The sequence below is a fragment of the Dufourea novaeangliae genome, unplaced genomic scaffold (genome assembly GCF_001272555.1).
Source record: "Dufourea novaeangliae isolate 0120121106 unplaced genomic scaffold, ASM127255v1 scaffold56, whole genome shotgun sequence".
NCBI classification, from domain to species: domain Eukaryota; kingdom Metazoa; phylum Arthropoda; class Insecta; order Hymenoptera; family Halictidae; genus Dufourea; species Dufourea novaeangliae.
Window position 1 is genome coordinate 5,018,998 of NW_015373942.1, and position 23,089 is coordinate 5,042,086.

A 23,089-nucleotide genomic window follows, 5' to 3' on the forward strand; every position below is an offset into this window, starting at 1 on the left:
TGATTTCTTCATTTCAATAATGTTGATTTTATGTCTGATCGTAACGATTAGGTACTACGCGATTAAACTTATCCAAGGAAATTGTAATCAATGGTAAGTTTTGTAGTTATTACTAGACTGCAGGTCTGGGTTAGGTTTATGCAAATTCAGAATTTTCGATACCAACACCTATCTATAAAATCAAATACAGATTCAAACCCCCACAAATTTTCATCGAAGATGTTTATGTAATAAAACAAAGTTGAAAATTCCATTCATCGGTCTTAATTACAGTTCATATTTAAATAGGGACAGAAATGATATCATTCACCTAGGAAGAGTTTATGGACAAATCTTTAGTCGCACCGTGTAAGGGAATAAGTTGCTTCTGGTTCTTAGGACGACTCCCAGATCATAATACGTCCCAGAGGCCACGATCGACCAGAAATGGAGGCAAAATACCAGTGCAGGCCCGTACGTGTGACCGATGCGCTCGGTTATGATCGGCAGAGGGGTGACTGTAAGTACGCGATATAAGGTGTCGTACGGGTAGTCGTAAAACCGACGGACACCGAGGGACCGTAGCCAGCTTTATTATCTGGTTTACTACTTTAATATAATAAAACTCGAGCCGCGGTGACTGACGCGTCCGCTCGTGGAAATCCAGGCTTTATCGGTTCGACTTAGCCCCTGGAATCGTTCGCACAGGAACCCCTTAGTCCCCTTCCGTTGCCCCCAACGAAAAATCACGGTCCACGACAATTCGCTACTTCGTTCCTCGAGTTTTATTCTTCCAGTCGTAGGTTTATTCCACGACCATTCGATCCATCGTGGGTGGTACTCTCGTGCGCATTTCAAGGAATCGCAAGGAAAGATAATTCCCCTGCTGGCCACGGATTCTGACTCGTACGCGACGACAGAGGTGTCCAGCAAAACCCATCTGACGTGTCACACGCGGGCTGCTCTTGTCGTGCGAGTCCACGCGAAATTCTAGACAGTTAATTGCGGTGTCCCGCAGACAAAATGCGTCCCCGGCTTCTGTAGCCGACACCGCGGAACAGAAACGGATGTTGGGCGAGGGATCGTCGCTCAACATTGTTTGGCGAAACGTTCTCGATTCCATTAGATTATGATGTATTCGAAAAGTGGGTTCAGTATTGTCAAGTGTCGAACGTTTTTTTTGGCTGATAGCTTGACATTTTACGTTCGTAAGTCTAATTTTACTAGTTCGTACTAATAATTTTTCTTTTTTCTATGTACCGTACAGAATGTTGTTAAATATGTGGGACACTTTCACAGGGTAGATTCTATGTCAAACTAAGACGAAACTCGAGAATGACGAAATTACGTTCGAGGTTTCGTTTCCGAGTTATTAATTGTTGAAAATACGGCTAAAATATGAAATACAAAGGAATTATAAGAGAAAGTAAAAAGCTATGAAAATATGTTAAACAAACACAAAATGTAAATTTGAACTAATGATAAAATAGTTAAGCATGACATACTTGCTGTGGTGTATTATCATTAAGTACACGACACAGGGATTAATACGCGTGGAAATGGTTACAAGTTAACTAAAGGCTCAAATTATGTTAAAGACTAAACAACATTGTACAAAATGAATTACGAACCAAAAATTCTAATGTTCTGCAGCTGGAATGCTTACAACTAGACTACGGATTTTTATACAAAATCACATTTTCCGAAGTAACGTATAAGGATAACAGCATATGTAGGAATTTCTTTCTCCTCTTAAGTATCTTATCGAGTTCCAAATAAAATAAAAAACCCGTAACATCGCATGAAAATTTTCTCACTTACATTTTCACCGAGCCCTAGAGGCTCTGAATGCATAAAATCCGCAGTCAACTTATAACAATGGGAAATTATACATGAAAATACCAATGATGTCAGATATGCTTTCACAAGACACACAAAAAAGGGGATAATTCTCTAAGCAGAAAGGAAGATATTCCAACAGTTCCATAAACATGCCACGTTACATCTGTTTTCCTTGATAAAGCACCTTTGAAACTTTCCCCCCGTTCACGCTACATCCAAGTATTACTTCATACACCGAATACAGCCACTTCCCCCCATATGAAGAATCTCATTACAATTCGTCAGACGCGTCTACCCCGGAATAAGACAAAGGCGAACGCGCGCAGGCAAACAAACCCTCGAAATCTACACGGTGAACAATTCGCATCGGGGCGAACACGGTGGAACTCCGTGGCGATGGGAGGGCGAAGAGAAAATTTTCTTTTCCCGCGGTCGTCGGTTCCCTCTCCGTTATTTCTTCCTTCCTTCTGTCGGAGGCTGCACAGTATATATTTCCTTCGGTTATTACATGCACATTCTATTACCACGTATAGTTCCCGGGCACGTGGGTTCGTAGACCGTGCTGCCCCTACGCCATATTACCACCCAGATGCGCCATGAAATCGTCTCTCGCGGCTCTTCCAGTTCTTCTCTCTTTCCGTTTCTGTCGGTCTGAAACCGAAACTCTTGGAAATTGGTAGCGGAAGGGACCTCTGTCTACGTAGCCCGCAGGGAAATACCGGACCCCCCGCTCAATTAATGCCGCAGAATCGAAATCTTACTTTGTACATTTGTAGCCACAATCCCCCCGACCCCCAAGCCGGCTTCGACCGTAGGAAATCACGAATAAATTCGTAATGCTTCCCCCAACCCAACTTACTTCCACGACAAGAATCGGGCGTGTTGTTTTCCGCGACACTCGACCCCATCCACAGAGCTTCTTTCCATCCCATGGCAGGTATTTTTAATGTATAAGAAGGTAATGACATCCGCGCGACACCACGACTCAATCGGGAATTGCGACGGATCGCTGACGACTCGGCTTAGAACATCTCTGAGAGTTCAATGGACAGGCAGGAGGATCTGAATGCTTACGCAGATATTCATGGACTGCGTCGCGCATGTAAATCCTTCGGGGATCACGTCTTCGTTTCATCGGAATAATGGAGATTGGAACACGATCGAACCTTGAAAATTGATCTCGAAAGTTGTGTTTCGAAATGGATATTGTACGGTTCGTGGTGGTACAGTAACATCGTATAAAATAATACGACTTATTATACAAAGTGTTTCTGACACGGGGGTGGAACACGAAAGCATCACTTCTAACGGAATCAATGTTTTTAAAATTCATTTAACGCGTATGTGTACATCAGTGATGGGCAACCGAGCCCGCTCGGGCATGTGGCGGGCAGCCGCGGGTTCATATTTAAAAATACCAACAGAAGATCGTCAAAATCCCTTAACTTTATACTTTACCGTAATATTAACAGTCCTGGGCGTTATGTTTGGAAGAAACCCCGGTGAGTCACAGTATCATGACCAGGAAGTATACGACTTAATCGACTTCGCTCCGTTACAAATGTCCGGTCATCAAGCCGTGAAGATGATACATCGCTGCTACCAAGGCCGCCAAGTAATCGCGGTCACAATCAAATTCATGAATCACGATACGAACACGACGTCCACTCAATTACAGACGAATGGTCGACAAATAGAAACGGCTTGTTATTCATACGAAACGTCGATTGTCTTTCTTCGACTCGTAAAAATGTATAACATCGTTTACCCTCTCGAAAGCTCCAGCTTCGCGTTCCTCCCATCCATTCGCCGACTTAAACTCCCCTTTCCCGCAGGCCGAAGTCTCGCGCTTTCGTTTCTTTTTCTCAGAAACAATGAAGCTCCCAATCGCATTTGCTATTCCCCAGCTTCGCGGCGCTAGCCGAGCCCCCGGTTCACCCTCGTTTCCTCTCTTTCTCTCTATCTTTTTTCTTCTCATCCTTCTCTGGCTCGTTTCTACCCCACGATCCAGACGCGTTTCCTAGCTGGGAAAACGGCTCGCACGCCGAAGCCTTTTACATTTTTATAAAGCAGCTTAATTCGTTGCCGGGTGATATGGCGCGGCCGATGCGCGCGCGCGCACCCGGAACGAAAACGGAAACGGAGAACCGCGGGTGCGAACGAAATAGAACGGGGGATGGCAATTACCGGGCCGCGGCAGGGTGCCTCCCACTCAACCAGGAATCTATGTACCCACGCGCGTTTCACGGTGAAAATTTTGACGACCCATCGATCATTTTTTCATATTCGGACGTTCGTGTTTCATCGATACCGTTCCGCGTTGTTTTATTCATGTATTTGACTTGCAAATTATAGATTGGCTGCCCATAAATCAACGATTCCTTCTTACAACCGCCGACGAGAACGTTCTTTTTTTTTTTTTTTGTTCCCACGGTAACATTGTTCTCTCACGTTCGTCTTGACTGTTTCGATGAAGTTGGAAAAATCGTGTCGGGAAATTTGCTTAATTCTTCGTGGTTCTCGTTGGTCTTTTGCTTCTGCGGAATGCTGATAACCTGATTACATTGTGAAACAGTACTGTGTGTGTTTTGTAAAATATTGTAAAATGTACTGCTTGTTGCGTTTTGATATCGTTGACACCTTAAGGTTTATACTTATCAATTTCACATTCGGACGTTTCAGGAGACCTTTGATTAATTTTTTTATTTTATAAAAAGAATCCAATAGTACGTCTTTCGTTTCTTTCGCCCGAATAATGCCCTACGACCGTCTGCAGTGCAACTACGAAACGGCAATCTGTAATCTTAATCGTCTACTAGATACCCACCCTTAACCTATAATGCTTCGATACTTGTTTACTCAGTTTTTAATGCTTATTAGTTTCGGCAAAAAAATATAGGATGTTGCATTTAAAGAAAATCAAGGTGACCTTCAAAACTTTCTATGCAAAGTATATAGAAAAATAGTAATTATTCTAACCTCTCTCCCCCTTCATTTAGCTTTTGTCTGAAACATTTCCTCGTATATCAAGTAACTTACAAGTAATTCGAACTCGTTGATTCATATGATTCATCTTGTATAAACGATGGACGCAAAGTAAACAAACAGAGGAAACTTCGACGAAGGCGCTCCCGGTGGTCGGACGGATGGAAAGCCAAAGGCGGAAGGCACGCGCGATCCCGGGGGTTATCATTCGCCGGGGCGGAGGCGCGAATGTGGAAATGATAAATCGCGGCCAGTTAGGTACGTTAGCTACATACGGCGGCGCAAGGAGAGAATTATTATTGGAGAATTTATTTCTCGGCCGAGGAATTATTACCGCCATTATGCCGGCGAGCGAACACGTGTTTTAACCGGTGCCCCCCCCCCTCCCCAGGTTAGGTGGCCGTCCGTGCGAAGCCGAACGAGCTGCCTCCACGCTCCTCGGACATAATGGTCATTCCTTGGAAGCCTTGCGAACACGACCGCCCTCGTAGAAAGCTCGGACGATTTCCTAGTTTTCACGCGTGCCCCCCACGTTTCGCACTTGGCCGCATGGTCCGTACGCGAAATGAATCAGTCGTTTGGGAACATTAATAAATATTCTCTAATCTTCTCGCCGGAAATTGTCCCTCTGACGACGTTAAGTATCGGTGAGTAACGACACCAGTCGTAATTTGTCACGCCACGTAAGTCACTCCGACGGTGCTTAGTCTCCTTTTTGCCACCCTCCACCCACCCTTCACGAGTTTGATTGTTGAATATCAACGGTTATTGCCTTTGTCCCGTGAGATAAAATATCGAGGCAGGAAGAGGAGTCTCGGTTGGTGCCGTGGATACGATGCGCGGACGTATACGTGCTATAATTACATGTCCGCTACGGGGGAACTGCGGTCACGAAAGGTGCTTTCAGAGTTGGCAAGATTTATGCTTCTTGGGGATATTCTCCTGAGAATTTCTATGAATCGGATCGTTTATCGATTTGGGAAATAATGATTGTAACACGATAACTCCTATGCGACTGAAACGACAAAATACAGCATATACGTTTAGAGATATTTATGTGGAGTTATTTTCTTGTAGGCTATTTTACGGAACCCAGAATGATAAGATAATATACATGGCGTAATGTAACTGGTGGTACAAGAGGGTAGGAATTGATTCTATGTGAAAAAATAAGTCGAAAGTATACAGTAAGATTTTTTCATTTGGGACTTCGTTTTCGCAAAGGTCGACTATGGAGATTAATCTGAAACGCGGTCACTCGTCTTGATTGTAAGTGGAAACTGAATGCAGTAAACAGACACGGTAGCCAACAGATTTTGAAGTTTCAAACGAGAACATTTTATTCTATATTTTCGACTTATTTTTTCACGTAGAATAACCTCCTACCAGGTTGTACCACCGGTTGATTTTTTTGTTTGTTGCAAGATACCCTTTATATTTCATTTATTAAAGAATTTGGAATATGAATTATTAATTTATGCTAATTTTATCGAGTTCTCCTCAATCGCATGCTATGTATGTATGTATCTATATGTGGATAAAATCCGCAGCGTAGGGATAGGATAGAAATATTATATTCGGAATTGGATCGATGAGACGGGCTATGAATTTGATTATCGGGAAACCGGTGTATTTGCGCACCTTCGCTCCCAATCCCTTTTCCCTGCTTGCCCCGACTAATCAGTAATTAGAATCTGCAGATATACGCGCGTCTATCCCTTCGTGGCAGTCCTTCCGTAACGCGTGCAGGGCTCGCCTCCCCGTAGACCCTCTTCTAGACTGCTGATTAATATTAACCACGTTAGTCGCGCTGTTGTGATTAATATGACGTATCGATCGACGTTATCTAAGTGAATAATTAATTCGAGATTGTACATGCAGTCAGCGCGCCCACGTATAGTTGGTTACGCATGGGGCACGTTTCCGTATCGTCTTGAATACACGTGTATGTCTGCTTGACACACAGAGTTACTCGGATTCTCGGCGTTGCGTTGCGGTAATTTCGATGTAATTATTATTGTGACTACGTGCGATGTGCATATGCATGCATCCAGCGCCATTGTTGTTGCGAGGATGCGTAGATTGAAAAATGGGGATGAGTTATTTATAAACGCGAATGGAGTAAATTCAAATTTACCTTTTTGTGTTAACATTCAGTTATATAAATATACTCATTCGTATAAAACTTACTATCCATTTTTATATTATATTTTTTGAAGGGTTTACCGATTAGATTGATGAAGTAGATAAAAACTAAAATGTAAGAATTGCAAATCAACGTATCTAATTGTGTACAATTGTTTTTATTCAATTGATGTCCTTAGCATTTGTAATTACTTTACAATTAGTTTATGTAACTACTTAAGATCTCTATACACTTCGTTTGATAGAGTTTACAATTACTTTGCATTTTGTAAATTACTTACTCGAATTTAAAACTGTTGCAGATAACAATACCCCATTCAATATCATTACTTATCAACGTTCTTCATAAACATACGAACTTCTATCAAAATAAATCAGATCCAGGTACGATTCATCAACGACAACTGGGGCTATTTTTAAGTTCACGCTCTACATATCACATTCAGGTACAACGAAATGCTGCCTATCTAAATCCTCTAATCTTCGGACATCGATCATTTCTCCAGGAACCCTTTAATTGAATTATTTATAATCTCACCTCGAACTTATCCGATCATCTAACACCGCCAATCTTAACAGAATATTAATTTCCCCGCGACACGTGAACACACTGAAACATCCCCCTCTCACCCGAAAGTTCGCGCACGATCTTACGATTCGCGGAAGTTACTCCTCCATCGGTACGGGAGATTAGCGTGCATCGGGATGCCTGAAGAGTAGATTTCAAGCTTAATCGAAAGCGCGTGCCCATCAAAGTGTATTCGACGGTGCTTTAGAGAGGCCTCTGGCACGTCGTACCGGTGTGGCGTCTGTTCTTGGGAGTGATGGGGGGAGGGGGTGGGTAGTCGGTACGGTTCGGCAGTCGCGGTTTTTGAAAGCCCTTTGCACAAAACAGACGCGAGGTTGCACACGAGACTGAGGTATCCGCAACCGACAGCGCAGTAGAGACTGCGGTTACCAGACCGCAAGCTACTACCACCTACGCGAGAAATACAGTAGGGTTGGGAAAGGGGGGAGGGTGGGATGGTCGAGGCACCGGTGATGCTGTAAACCCTCTAACGAGCTTACTTCCCCGTAATATCTGGGCGTTTTAGTTTAACCCAGGTGCGTCAAAGATAAATTCGTTTGCGATTAATTCGCCCGCCCCGTCGCGGCGCAAGGAATTTACCCAGGCCAGGCGAACGAACAACGATTCTTCAACGGCTGTGTGGATCGGAAACTAAACAGGAACCGCTGGTACGAGTGTAGTGTGATTTCAAAGCCATTTTGTAATCGATATATTTATGCAATTGACACTTACTGAATATTCGTTTAAAATTAAATATTAAATTTTACTATAATTTTATACTGCTATACTAGTTCCTGTCTCGATTTGTTGGATGAGGTATAGTACACACTCGCACAGCACAGTGTTATGTACATTAAAAACTATTTGAGTTACTAACTTTATGTTCACTCGTTCAAAAATCACATTATCCTTGAACGAACTCCGCCCCATTCAATTGACAAGATGCTATGGCATTCGCGAATTCATCATGACACAGCCGCAACACTTACTGTTAGTTAGAATGACGTCAAAGTGGTCTTCCATGTTTTGATATAATTCTCAAATATCTAGGACGCAGATCAATTTTTCGTTGCACTTCATCCTCGAAGTGTAAATAAAGTGTATTTCCAGGCAACCCGGTAACGTCAGCACAGAGAGGCGACTGCAATTTAAATCCGTATGGTTCGCGAATAGCCGGCGGTCCATCGCGTGTGGTGTTAAATTTTACATTAGACCGTCAACAGATATATCGGATTGTTTAAATAGAGAGATGGAGGGAATAAAACACGCGGATACGAAGCTTTAATTGAACAGCGTCGGGCCGATCGATCTGTTGGTCGGTGTCCTTCGTAACCGAATCAGACCGCGTGAATATTTTAACTAAATTATATAGCGGTAACATGTGCGGGGAAACTGGGTTTAACGTCGCGCCATTAAAAGCGTGCTAGGAAACTAGGAAAGGGGGGACGCTAGCGTTTAAAGCCGTGGAACGCGGAAGCGTCGAGGAATTTCGAGGTGAACCCACGCCTAGCCCAGGCGTTATCATTCGGTCGGTGGAAAATGTATCCTATAAGAGCTTTCAACGTTATCGTTCGTTCGAAAAATCGGTAATATTTTCCTGGCATAGAATATAGATTTCCATTCCGATTTCGAGCCATGGAAGTACGAAAAAAAAAAAAAACAGATGAGCTTGCGTACGAGCGCGGCCATGACCCCGCGGAAATTCATCGACAACGGATAAACGGAAATCCTCGAGTTCGATGGCGCGAAGTGAAAAATATCTTTCGGTGGTGTATGCGTGTCTCGACTTCTTCGTGACCCCTAGCTTACGATTCCTACAGGCCCGAGTATATACCGTTCTCTTCGCATACAACGGGAAATTGGCCGTAGAATATTTACGAGGCGGTCTCACCTCCGACCGGGGTTTGAACATCGCCCGCCACCAATACCCGTGTGTGTATAGTCGGCTGGCTACCAGACGAGCTAGGCACAGCACACCTTTTGTGACCGTCCTCGTCGCCCCCGTTGTCGTCGAGAGACAGAGGGAGGAGCCTCCAGGTGTGCGTGCGTGTGTCTCCCGCTTAGATTCGCGATTCTATACGACCACTACGGGAACGCACGAAGATATCGGGGCCGAACAAAAGAAGGACTCTTCTCTTTTACACATCCAGAGGGGCGCGCGCGTGCGGGAACACCACACACACACACAGACGTGCGTCGTTTGCTGTAGCAGAAGGGAAAAGTGGCTCACTCGACGGGCAGAGCGGGATGGAACGGCGAGGGTGAAGAGGGCGACGAAGAACTGAAGTTGCCGGGCAAGGAACGCAATCGAGTGGGATTAAACCTTCTCGATTGCTTCCAACTTCACGCGAGCTCCTGGCCCTCTAGCTCTCTCTCCCTCGTCTCGCCACCTTCGGACGACCCTCTGTCTCCGTTCCTCACTTCCAGACACTCCACCCTATCTCACCCCTGTCCCCTTAGGCCGCCCCCATTGCGGTGAAAAGACGTTTGATGGCACGGCGGGAGAGAGCGGCCGGGGCGAAGAATCGAGTCAATTCGAGTCGATTCTATCCTTCGAGCTCGTCGAGTTAATTGGACATTTTTTATTGTCAATTTGTGATTGAGATCGCGGCAGCCTTTGTCGCGCGATCCGACGGTAGGAGAGAACCCGAAATGCCGCTTTGTCCGGGTCGCCTCGCATTAGGGCACCCTTTGTCCCTTATCAGCCGACGCGATGCGCGCGGTACGGTTTCTACTTGAAAGACCCGTTTTCTTTCGATCATCGGGACGTTACGCTGGACTTTCGTTTTCGACTCCGACTCGGTTACATTCCTGGTGTTTGGCTCCGCGACGAATCAACTGGATGCAATTCTTCTGGCCCTACGCTCTTACTGTCAAGAAGTACATATGTATAGAGACGTCGAGGAGTTATAATATGTGGAAGGTGGACAATGACATCTCCGAGAAGTCGGAAGGAAACAGGTCCTAAAATAGATTCAACTCTCAATTTTTCTCCTACTTTCATTATTTTTCAGTTATTCTCGGTTCGAACGAGACTTGCGAAAAAAAGACCAGAACCGTCGGGGGCCTCGCGAGGTTTAGCTGTCCAGGGGAGAGGACGGGAAACAGGCCGTACGAAAAGCGACAAAGGGGAAAGTAAGACTGAAGAACGACTGGATAAAGCCAGGCGCGAGCGCGAGAGAAACGAGTTTCCGCTTTGCTACTTTCGTCAGTGCATCGCAAACACCGGCAAGAAAGAAAGATAGCGAGCGAGCGCGCGCGCACGGAATGAAAAGGCGGAACGCCGGCGGGGGAGGGTGTGTACTGGCTCGCTTCACAGGGCTAAATCGTGGACTTCTTTTTTTTACATGCTTACACGGAGAAAGCCCTGAAATATTAAACGTGCAATTACCAGGCCCATTCACCGTGATGCAACGCTGAGACACGCGTCGGTAACGCACAGAGCGAAAGAGAAACACGCGACGCGGAGGAGAAAGGAGCGAAAAGGGCGATGACGGTGGAGGGGTGTGGCAGGGGCTGGAAGTCGACGAAAGAACAGAGAATCGCCGAGGCATACGCACACACTCCGTTCCGTTTCGCTTCTACCACTCCCTACCTCCCTCCCTTGCCGCTCTGAAGTTTTTTTTATCTCTACACGTCGATTCAATGTGATGATAAAAAGCGCGCTAGGCGAAAAATGAAAAGCTTTTCGAGACCGCCAGTGCTCGGATGAAGCGTGCGAGCGAGACGGAAGAGGGCGGGTCGGGATGGGGCGGGATCCGCGCGGCGTCACATTGTTCCGAGCTTTGTTCACGATGCACCGCCGTCCATCCAGCGCCTTCCCATCGCTATCGTTAAGTCGTAATTAAAACTCGGCGCTATTAAGTATATTAGATCCGCGGCGAGCGTGCCGACGATCGTTTCCAACGGAGTATCCAGGGAGTACATGTATTAAATTCGATAAATACCCCGACGTCGGGGGCTCGTCGAGATTTACCGAGGGAGAGGGGCAGAGGGGGTGGGAGGTGGCGACAACAATGGACGCGGGCGATATAATCGTGACGACGAAGCGCGAGTGGAGGGATTAAAAGAATAAGGGAATAAATAAGCTCGAAGGCACAGAGACGTTCAACAGGTACAACGGCGAAGTTTTTGAATATTCATGAGGTGTCCATTAAACGCGCGGCGTAATTTGTTTTCTTTGCAGGCACGCCGACCGTGTACGGTGGGGAACGTGATCTATTTCGGGTGTACGGTTTTAAAATCTCAGACGAACAGGGGGACACCGTATAGAACAAGTATCGCGGAAGCTAGGGGAATTTGCACGTTCCCCGATGTATCGCGAAAGTTTCTCTTTCCGACGGACCCAACGGCGGGGAACGGCTCGAAAAATTTGTGCCAACGGGTGGCTATAAATCACACGATGCGAAAATGTGTTAACGCTGAAAAAGTTCGATCTGGAATCGAACTTTTCGATGCAATTCCAATTACCTACGTCGAATGAAAAATGATTTTTCTTCACAGCCTGTATCAAGATACAGCCTAGGCTCTGCACAATTATTATTTTATTTCCTTACCAGTCATTGCTACAGAACGTTCTAATCCAAAAACCTAGTCCGCAGACGTGACTTAACGTTCCAACGGATCCCCGTATAAACCTATGACACACCTATAAGTTCTAGGTCAAAGTATCTCACAGTTCTTCCCACCCCTAACAGGACGGAAGGCTAGATCTATTTCCTGCACCGTGGGTGTGGCACAGAGATAAATACATTCAGATTACCAGCGTGGTCTCGAACGGAACGACCTGGGTAGGCAAGCTTGGGTAACGCTAGTCGTACATAAAATAACGGCACTAATGACGTTCGTTAAACAAAAGCGTCGCTGTGGCCGCGCGACACGAAAAAATCTGACTGAAGCGTTACAATGGAAGCTAAGCCGGGGGCTGGCTCGTTTCTCTAAACCGCAGGTAGTTGTATCCACGAAGTGAAGTTTCGCCTCCGAAAATAGCTGACTCTCTTGCTCTCTCAATCTTTCCTACCTGGTAAACGATGAGGATTCTGTGTACACGTGAAAACCAGTGATAGAGGCGGGGTGGAGCACGCGGATGGCGACGATGGAAGCGTAAAAGTGATGCTCGCGTACACCATCGTCGCGTGTGTGCGCCGCGCGCAGAGTCGACGTCGTAGAGAGCAAAAGGTGGGGCTGCTGGTTGTGCGTCACGTATACCTATACATTATCCAGCAGCCATTTCGGTGGCATCATGGCGTGGCTCCCCGAGTTTACGGGCTGCTCCATCACGCGAGAGCTTAGCTTATCTCAATGCGACACAACATATCTGAGGCTTCCCTCTCCCGACCGGCCGAGAAACTACTGTCGGTAGCGACAGGTGGCAGCCGACGTGTGATTCCCGGTCAAACGATGTCCAACATCGACGGGGCAGCACCGTTTAAAAAGTTCCGTCGAAGATTAAACCCCGCCCGATTTATTTCGTCGTCGAGGAACGATGATCGTCGTTCGTCGGAACGAGTCGTTTGGACTGTTTTATGCCGGTGACATTCGGACAACAGTTAATCGCCGCGATACCCCGATAACGTTCAATTGCTTGAGTAGGAGCTTGATCGTATGTTCCCCATCTGTGGTTCTAAACGGTCTTTCGCGGTTATGCTTAGGAATAGTAGCGTTCCGTGGCGGTGGTGCGTTTTGAGTGGGATTCGTTTAATTTCCGGGAGGAAGCGAGTGAATAGATACTGTCGGTGATATGTTTTTTGTGAAATATTCTTTCGAATATGTATGCCTTCTGATATTTGTACAATTTGCACCAATCTAACGAAACATTCGTAGAATGTTTATATATGAAATAAACTTCTGAGTATCGTGTCATTTGAACACTTTTATTGGCATCTGCATCTTTAATGTATCTAGGTCCAAATAAAATGAAACAATTTCAATATATGCAAATGTAAATTTCGTAGTGAAACTCGCGTTTTATTTCCCCAAACCTGTAAGAAGAATATTTTGAGGATATTGGTCGTTTAGGAAAAATGAATATAAGAATAGCAAAATATTTAATGTATACACCGTCACAGTGATAAATACACCCAATTGAAATTAATGAAATATTAATTACTGTTGTTCAGTGATATAAGAGTTTGAAATTGAAGTTCCTCGTTATAAGGATTCTGTCCATGTATAGTACTATTGTCGATCGGGCGATATTATTTTGTATCAATTGGTACTAAAAGACACCGTCGGATCCGGGGCTTCAGTTTTAAATCCGGATGTTTTCCTGAAACGATTGTATGAGTCGGGGAAAGAACCATTGAAGACCGAGTAGGGCAATAAAATTGATCACCTCGAAATCCGCATGATAGGAGGAAAAGAAGGAAAGGGGCACCGTGCGGGAATAGGGTGGGGGGGGGGGCATTAAAGTGCTTTGCGCTCGGTCGAGCTACGAATTTCAATCTGGAGCCTCGAAACGATCGACCCTCCAGTCAGAATAGACCGGGATAAAAGAGAGATTATCGGTTCGTACCTTTTGAAAACTGGAGATACTGAACTTTTCATATCTCTAAAACGACGGGCTAGTGACCCTGTTAAGTACCTACGATCAGACCGAGAAACGCATTTGCGCTCGCGATTAAAAAACGCACTCGTTACTACAGGAAAGCTTCTGAAACCCTTTAAAAGGTGAATTATTCCGCATAATAAATATTAAGGGAAACAGATTACGCGGAGAAGCTATTGTTGCTGTACCAACCGACATGTTTTTGTCAGGCGGAACGACATTCTGATGAAACCTTGAAGACACCACTCATAGCCTGTAACGATAAGAGGCATCGCTTTTACTACCACCCTTACCAGCCTCACGGAACGTGGTATTTTTCCACTAAACGATAACATTACACCTCTAGCTTCCCCGTAACCTCCGCCCGTCCCGACGTTTCGAGCCATAAATGCACTCGGAACCGACGGTATCTGTCACCGAATGGCGTGTATGATCCCTGACTCATGCTGTAGAAAACCTTCGGGGCCGGGGAACGCTGTACAGACACTGGACGCCACTTACGTCGCGCAAACATACCCTTCCCTCGCAACCCCGTCCCCCTTTTTCTAGGCTGCCGGTCTCTGTATAGCCGGAAGGCTCCGTTGCTGACGAGAAAGTGGGCACGTTAGGCAGCAAGACGAAAGAAGAGCGAGGCCCCCGATGTTTCAGTGTAAGGTTGCGAAGGTCCTCAGGGTTGGACTGTGTCCACAAGGGTGGATACGGGTGGGAACTGTGAGGGAGGGGGTGTTCCAGAGTACACACCGCATATAACCAACGAGCCATCGCTGCTGAATGACCCGGCCACGTATAAAATGCATGGGATTTCGGTCTAATGCCGGCCAGGGAGTTTGCCCGGCGAGCGTATTTAGTCCCGAAAGATGAATGTAACAGGTCTCTTTTGACCCGCCCACCGAGAAAAAGGAAATGGGGAACCGAAAGTATCCAAAGGATGTACATGTGGGCGTAGTCCTTGCTCCACTCGGAATCGCAAATTGGTCTTTGGGGAGAGAGCTCGGCCGCTGTCGCGCGATGCTTAGCGATCCTTACAAAACCTTTAACGCTTTGACCTCGAGATTTGGCCCCGAGCGAATCTCGGGGAATGGGCACGCGCGCTTATATACTCAGACCCTGACCATCCGGATCCGAGATGCTTCAAAGAACGGCGAGTGGGGGGGGGGGTGATCAGACTTAACCATCTCTAACAAGAACTTCATTATTATAGCGCCAGAATATAGGCGTATTGTTCCTCAAAAGCCGGTATTGCTCACTGACCGAGGATAAAGCGATTCTGACCGAATAACAATTTATCTACTACCTAGTAACTTTTTCTAAACTAGAGAAATTTAATCAAAATGGAGAAGGTCAATTGTACTTATAGACACGTGAAAATAATGAAATACGTAATTGTTTCAAAGATTTCACAATCCTTTAAAGACATACAAACGGTTCCCACGTGATAGATCTAGTCAGTGAACGTTTCATTACGAGAACAACTTTGTCCAACTTCGCTGATCAACGGACGCCCCTTAATCCACCTGGAACCGAGCGTGACTAAGCACCAAGGAATGACGTCGAACCCATTCATAGTGGATCACGGAACGAGCCACCGTTGATACACCACGAACGGCAACGACCAGTCGACTAGCTGGGTATCTCTCACTCGGCGAAGAAAATAAAACGATTCCTCTGAAAAAAGGTACGTGGGCGGTTGCGAGGGCACGGAGGCAGAGATGATACTAGCAGAGGAGACCCCGAATAGGAGGTGGGGTTGAGCGTAGAGGAGCTGAACACCCCAGGGAACCGGCAGCTCGTTACGTGAGACGTGGTACAGCTCTCTTTCTCCCTTCTATTCTCTCTTCCTGGGTTTTCCTTCACCTCCCCATTCTTCGTTTCTCTCCCACCCTTGGCCCCCCTACCCCTACGACTCCCTCAAACCTTGATCCTTTTGCACATCTATCTCCATCCTCTTCTCTCCCCTACACTCAACGCCCCACGTTCTCGAGGCAGCGCCGGTCTGAATAATGTCCCGCGGTATACGCCTCGTCTCTATACGCGCGTATAGCTACTCAGTAACAAGTGGATATTATGTTGACGGTACTGATGCTATTGCTATCTTGGACCGCCGTTCGTCCCGGTTAAGGGGATCCCAGCATTGACGGCGATTACGCTCCTGGCGCTAGACCAGCTCACCCTCGGTCTATTTTTGCACGGTTTTCTAGACACTCTGGTTACGACAATTGCGATAACGTCACATTTGTTTCCAGTAGAAATTTTGTCGTTACGTTCGATCTAAGACCTTAAAAATCCCGTTGATTCAATTTTGTAGTCAACTTCAGGTGGAAATGTACTCTTACAGATTTAGAGAGTATTGAAGGAATATGATTGGTACTTACATTTTTAATGCTGTATGTATAATTACAGAAATGCTATATTTCCTTCCTATAGATATGCCATTTATGACTGAGAACATGATTATAGTACCTTGTCAACCTATGCTGTATCTCTCCAATTGATGTGAAATGACAAAATGCTACCCTTATCCAGCTCTGTACACGATTTCTTTATTCCATTCTCATCCCTGTTTCGCATTCCGTCTGCACGTTTATCCTAATAGACAATGGACCAAAGCAGAAATATGAAGAAAACTGAACGAAGGGTAGGGTCTAGGGGTTCCCAGAGAACTCCGTAACGACTGTCACTACTTTTCCACCATGTCGGAAGCGCATTGCGCCATTTCCGGTGGCCCGGAAGTGCGGTAACAAAGCGCTTCCGGCACGCGGTCTCGAGGAGGTTGTTACGATGGGGCCATAGCGTTGGGACGCTCGGTGACATTTCAATGAACTTTGCGGCATAGTCATTTTCTCCGTAAAGTTCATCGGGACTAACATGTGTTTTGGGGGAGGGTTGACGAACTTTCGACACTACATTTCTGGCTTCGTTGAGGGATTAAAGACGAACGATATTACGGGAAAGTTCAGGGGGACGTCCGCGAATTGGAACATCGTGTCTGCATGAACGTTAGAGTTCTGTTTCGGTGACTCAGCGCCTGTAATATTTCGAACCTTGTCGTGGAAAGGGGACGAACAATATTTCATCTTCTCGTCTTGAAACTTTAGTATTAACAACAAGAGAACCAGAAACACAGAACCGTCTAGTGTTAGACTGATAATGAGTTACGGACATTTCAAAACCAATGAGAGGTAGAAGTTTTAAAAATGTTCCCTGCTGGAAGTAAAGGACTTTAAGACACAGATGAACTTACTTTAAATATGTTTTCGAAATTTGGCTGTAGATTGACAGCAATATCATTTGGGTTCTCGCAGCTAAAAGATTCCTGACGTTCGACATTTTCATTCGTAAAAATATAATCGAATAGAACCGAAATGTTCAATTTACATATATAACAACTTAATACGCTGAAGGGATCAGGTTCATACGGTACGCGTTCAGATTGCACACATAAGATACATTACTCGATTTGCGTCCGTTGCGCCGTATATGGTATTCGACATGGAAATAAAAGGAATTTCCTTAAGAATGGCTATACGATGACATCTATTATAGCGTCGAGTTATCGCGCCTCGGATCGCGCCAGACGTGACGTACACGCGGCTGAGCGGAGTGCCTGGCACCGATCCCGAATTCGAAACGGAACGCGTGCATTCGTATTACTTTTTCGAACGAGCTCCACGGGCCGAACGAAGAGGGACGGCGCAGTACAGAAGAAGTGGGCGAGCAGGGGTGGCCTCGAGGCCAGTGCAGCCACCGCCATTTTATGAAAATTGCACCGCCCGTTCCAGCTGCCCCAAGCGTTCAGGCGAAATATGTTACTTCCATCTCGCGATTAATGGTCGTTATTTTATTTCGAATACGCGCGCCCCGATGCATACCGGGCGAACGCTACGCTGAAAACTGGCTAGAGTAACTTTTCATGGGCCGCGTTCATTTTTCTCGTTTTGTTCGTCTTTTTTTTTTTTGCACAAAAGGGATGATGACCGGGCTATTAAAAATCTTCGAGTACCGAATCGAAATTTTTATTATGTACACGAAATTTATCACGACGTTCCGATGTGACGAATATCGATTTGTAAAACCTGTGTCCGGATATTCGTCTACTCATTGAATGTTTTATGCTATGTATTGTAGGTTAACAGTGAACGTAGCAATGTGGGCATAATGAATTCTGAAATGTATCAATCATTCATACGAATGTTGGTCTGAATTGATATAGTATAAATAAAAGAGTATTCACATGTGTATTGCACAAACGATTGATATATGGATGAGTCACCGACGATAAATAATTTGGGACTTTTGTATACACTGAGCTTGTGATACGTAATATGTACCAGCATAACGATAACCGTTTAGTAAGTTGGCTGCCGTCATGGTGACATTAATCATTAAGATATATGAAAAAAATGTTCAAGTTCTAAAAGTGACGTGAGTAATCTTGAAAATATTCTTAGTATAATAATATTCTAATAACTAAATATTCTTACGCCCTCTTTTTAACGTATAATTTAAATTCACGTGTTCTTTCGTCAATAATACACAAAACTTCTTTTGTTCGTCAGTGGAATTTCGTTTCATACAGAATTATTTTGTCCATCACCAATTTAGAATTACGTTTCACCCGAGAAACACCGAAACTCCCTCAGCGCCGTCATCCTTCAACGAATATTATTACTGCATAATTAATATCAGTCAATCTGTCCTACAATAGACTCGATATCATTATTATTAGTCATCCGTTACCCGTAAATCTGACCCTGTTTTCTCCAAATAACTCACATCCAAAGCCCCTCCCCCTATGAATAATAATCCCGAGCGGACGCGACGAAATTCCGCGTTCGCTCTCCCTCCAATCGAATAATAGCGCAAATTGCCCGGTTAAACTGGACTCTTTCAAACTGAAATAACAAAATTTTCATCGAGGCAATCCCGGTCGATCGGCGCGTTAATGCGGGCAGATTCGTGATTCACCGGCCACACCGTTGAATCGTGATTTAACCGGTCGCGTTATAATTCATACGTTCTTCCTGCTTTTCACGATGGAACGAAATAAAAAAAAAAAGAAAATTGTCGATGGCGTGGCGGCCGTTTCGTAAAAAAGAACAAAAAAAGAAACGTGGAAACGTCGCGAGCGACGCGGAAACGGGCGCGCTGGCGGACACGGTCGAGCGATGAAAAGAGTCGGTGAAACGGTCGGGATCGACAGAGCATCGAGTGGTGGAGAGGAAGGGTGGAGGAGGAGGAGTCGGATGGGGTCCACGGAAGAGGGAAGAAGGGAAAGGGTACAATTAAAATTAGCGCAATTCAGTCACTCGCCGGTAATTCGCGTGCCTGGCATTTATATTATTAAGCCGCGCAAATTTCTCCCGCCTTCCATCCTCACACCGTGCCACCGTTTCCCGCGCGAATACACACGCATACACACGCGACCCCATCCCCGCTCGACCCTTCTTTGACTGTTGCACTCCGTCTCGTTCACCCTTTTCATACGTTTCCATCCTCGTCCCACCGCCCCCCGTGTGCGCCAGGACTTCAGAGTCTCGCGGCGAGAGTTTCGGCCGTTAGTCACGGCCAAGTAGACTAGGAAGAAAATAATTCCGGGTTTTGAAATGAATTACATCTAATTGCTCTTATTACGGGAACGAGAGGGCTTTATTATTCTCCCTTCAACCGCGCTACGCTCTCTCTCTCTCTCTCTACCACGCTTGCTCTGTACCTTTTTCCCTCCACCTCCCCGACCGTTATTCAACTTTTGACGCTCGCGTCTGCCCTTTGGCCACTTCCTGTCCTTAACCGGATTTATTTTCACTCTTATTTTTAAAACCGTCCCGACCTTTCACGGCGAAGGTCGCTTCTGTTGCGGCTTGTCGAATTGTTTAAGTTGATTCGGTGCTTTAATTGAATGGGTTTTGCTTACCTTTGGGTGTGTTCTCCTAGGAAACGCTACCTTCGGGTCGATCTGTAACAGATAGAAAGATGGAACCATGAATGGTCTGCGTAGACGTAAAATATGTTATTTAACACGTTCTGCGCCACACGTACCACCGGTGGTACACGCGGCCTGAATGGAAAGTTTAACGTGTATCATCGGTAGTACTTGTGGCGCGGAACGAGTGAATGTCGAACTGTAATTTAAAACAAGCCTCTATTAACAAAAAACACACATTTTCGGTTATTTGTGACTTGAAGAACGAAATAAAGAATGTCTGGTTACATATGGCCTTTTTCACTGTGGCACGGACCGTGTTAATCGTTTCAGAAAGGGAGCTAGTAGTATTGTACAGTATTTAGTCAGACAATTTTAAGTTATGTGTAGGAATAGTAAGGGGAATGATACAGTATACAATCGGACATAGAAATACAACTAAACAGACGATGCCGAATGGTTTAGTAAATAATAAAGTTTAGAGAAAGATTTAAAAAAAGAAACAATACACACATCAAGTCGATCTTCATTTACATTATAGTGCATATTCACCAATCACAGAGCACACATTCATCCATCACCGAGAATACACTCAGAAATCACACAGAAAACAACTAGTACACACTCGCACAGCTCACTGTTGTATACTGGGTGGTCCATTTAAATAAGGTCCTCCGAATATTTCTTCCAATCATTGTGGTACCAAAAATATTTTCTATAGAACTTGTATAGTATGAAGAAACTAATACGTTGAAGAACTTCTATTCACGGTCACTTCTTCAAAACTTTCAATCACATCGATGTTTTTTTAAAAGTTTATTTGACTTCTTAAGTTTCTGTTCACTCATTCAAAAATCACATCAACCTCGAACGAGCTCCGTGAAATTAATTTATCAAGAAGCAATGGCAATCGCGAATTCGTCGTAAACACAAACAGTGATATATTTTTCACTTCGCAGTATAATTAATTATCGAGCAAGAAAGGTTAGTCGTTCGAGAAGTCTGAATACAATGGGGATCCGTGGCATCGATGCCGGTCGGCTACCCGAACTCTCAGCCAGCGCGCCTTCAATACGTTCCCTAGGCGTGCCCGTAGGGACAAGAGCAACCAGGTCGGACGTAACCGCAGCTTACGCCCTACGTGGGTTAAAAAGCAAAAATCCATCCCCCTCCCGTGGCGTTGGGGGGCGGGGGATGGAACACCAGCGAAGCCATGGAATTCCCAGCGCAGCCGCGACGTAAATTTTCGGCGGGAAATCGAGCCGCTCGAATGTTCGTTCCAGGCTTCCCTCGTGACCTTACCACGAACTTACGTGCGTGAAGCTACGCGGAAACGTACGTGACCGCAGAGGCGTCGTTCCCGACGAGCAGCCAGCCATTCGAGAAGTTTCGACTTCGTGTGCTTTCCAGAGCGAAATCTTCGCGAACTGTGTGGGGAGCCACATCAGACCAACTTGCATATTTTTGGGTGCGTGCGATACGAGCGACCTGATAGCTGGGGAAACGCTCGGAATAGCAATTGAACAGGATTCGTAGTTTGAAAGAGACTAGACTGCGAATAATTTAAGAATCGACGTTTCAAAGTTGTGCACTTGGAAATTGCTGTTGGAATAGTATAATATGTTTTGTTTCTGAATTTTGTGGGAAGATTACGGATACAATTTCTGTTTAGAAGTAGTCTAAAATGTAAAATTATCATTGGTTATATACAATAAGAGGCAAATACGTCCCGAAGGAATACATTATGCATTTAATTTCCGAACAATCGTTAAGGCTGCTGATACGGCGACTTTTTATCGAGGCCGAGTTTCTCGTCGCATTTCTGAAGTGGGTCAGTTTTCTTGTTTTTATCGCCCGACTCAAGACGCGGAGCTGGGAGATTTTTTATCACGGCAACTTCGACCGAACTATTTTTCTCGATCACTGCCGACACTGGAAATATTTGTTTTATTTGTTGGCGTCTCAAAGTTCCAGCAGGAGATGCCATCAATTTTCACATTTAAAAAGTTTCCCATTTTAACTTCATTCCATAACAGATGTCCCAAATCAACGTGTAGTAATAATTCACAAGGAAAAAACACGTAACTTCAGTATGTTTATTTCTTTGCGTATAAATTGCAACGTTGTATACCTTACCGAATAATTAACGCTGTCAAACGAATTAATCGTATAAAATATAAGTTAGAAAAATTTGTTATGAAACAGATTCCATTATTCTTCTAGAAAGTATTTTCTTACAGAATTTACTGACAAATTAATTTAAAAAAGTGTCGACTTATTATTTTGTTTCAATCATTTTTTCAAGTGTTTCAATGTATCCACAGCATTTCCGCTAATAAAACCGGACGATCTGCTGGATGATTTATGATCGTTTCCGTGTCATATTCTCCTAAGCATTGATCACGATCAATTACCTTCAAAATTCGCTCACTCTATATGTGTTACCCCCGAAATCTATTGAATTCGTTTCGAGGGCAGCTACTTTACTGCTAAATAATCAGCGGTTTTCATTGCAAATCCTTTGAAACGCCTGTCGACGTTCCGGTGCAACGTCCTAATTAAGATGAATGTGTTCTAGATAATCCGCGCCGTTAAAAGACGCTTCATCTTTCATGCTCTGCTTTGATAAATGAAATGTACAGGCACAGCTGCGAGCAGCGGCGTTTCGTGTACGACTAGAAGGAATATTTCATTTGACATACACATCCGACAGTTCTTGCTGAAACGGATGATATCTTTTACTTGAAAGTATCTTTAATTCATTCTTCGAGATAAGGGAAACCGCGCTTTCTCATTTTATTAAATTTAAATGGATTGCTACTGTACACGGGGAGTTGATAAACCATACATTTCTTACGTAGATTGTAGAATAAAGTGGTATGGATCAGTATATGGTCAGCCAACTTAGTGTATTATTTAATCTACCGTTTATTCCTACGTTTGTAGTAGTGGAAACGTGAATTGTACAATATCTTTTAACTCTAGTTAGGTCTTTATCACCCATTATGTGTAAAGAATCATTTCTTAATCCGTTGCCAATTGTAAATAAATAACTACAATACGAAGAATAACTAGTATCGTATATTTAAAAACTATAGGACCT

At 44.8% G+C, this 23,089-nt stretch overlaps 1 protein-coding gene across 2 annotated transcripts in view; it reads right to left on the reverse strand.

The window, feature by feature from the left end:
* LOC107185903 (RNA-binding protein Musashi homolog Rbp6) overlaps nt 1–23,089 on the reverse strand; it is an 856,487-nt gene that overhangs the window by 277,576 nt on the left and 555,822 nt on the right. For both annotated transcript variants that reach the window (XM_015573678.1, XM_015573677.1), the window contains exon 4: nt 19,978–20,019. In XM_015573678.1, the coding sequence (XP_015429164.1) occupies nt 19,978–20,019 (42 nt within the window). The remainder of the gene's footprint in view (nt 1–19,977; nt 20,020–23,089) is intronic.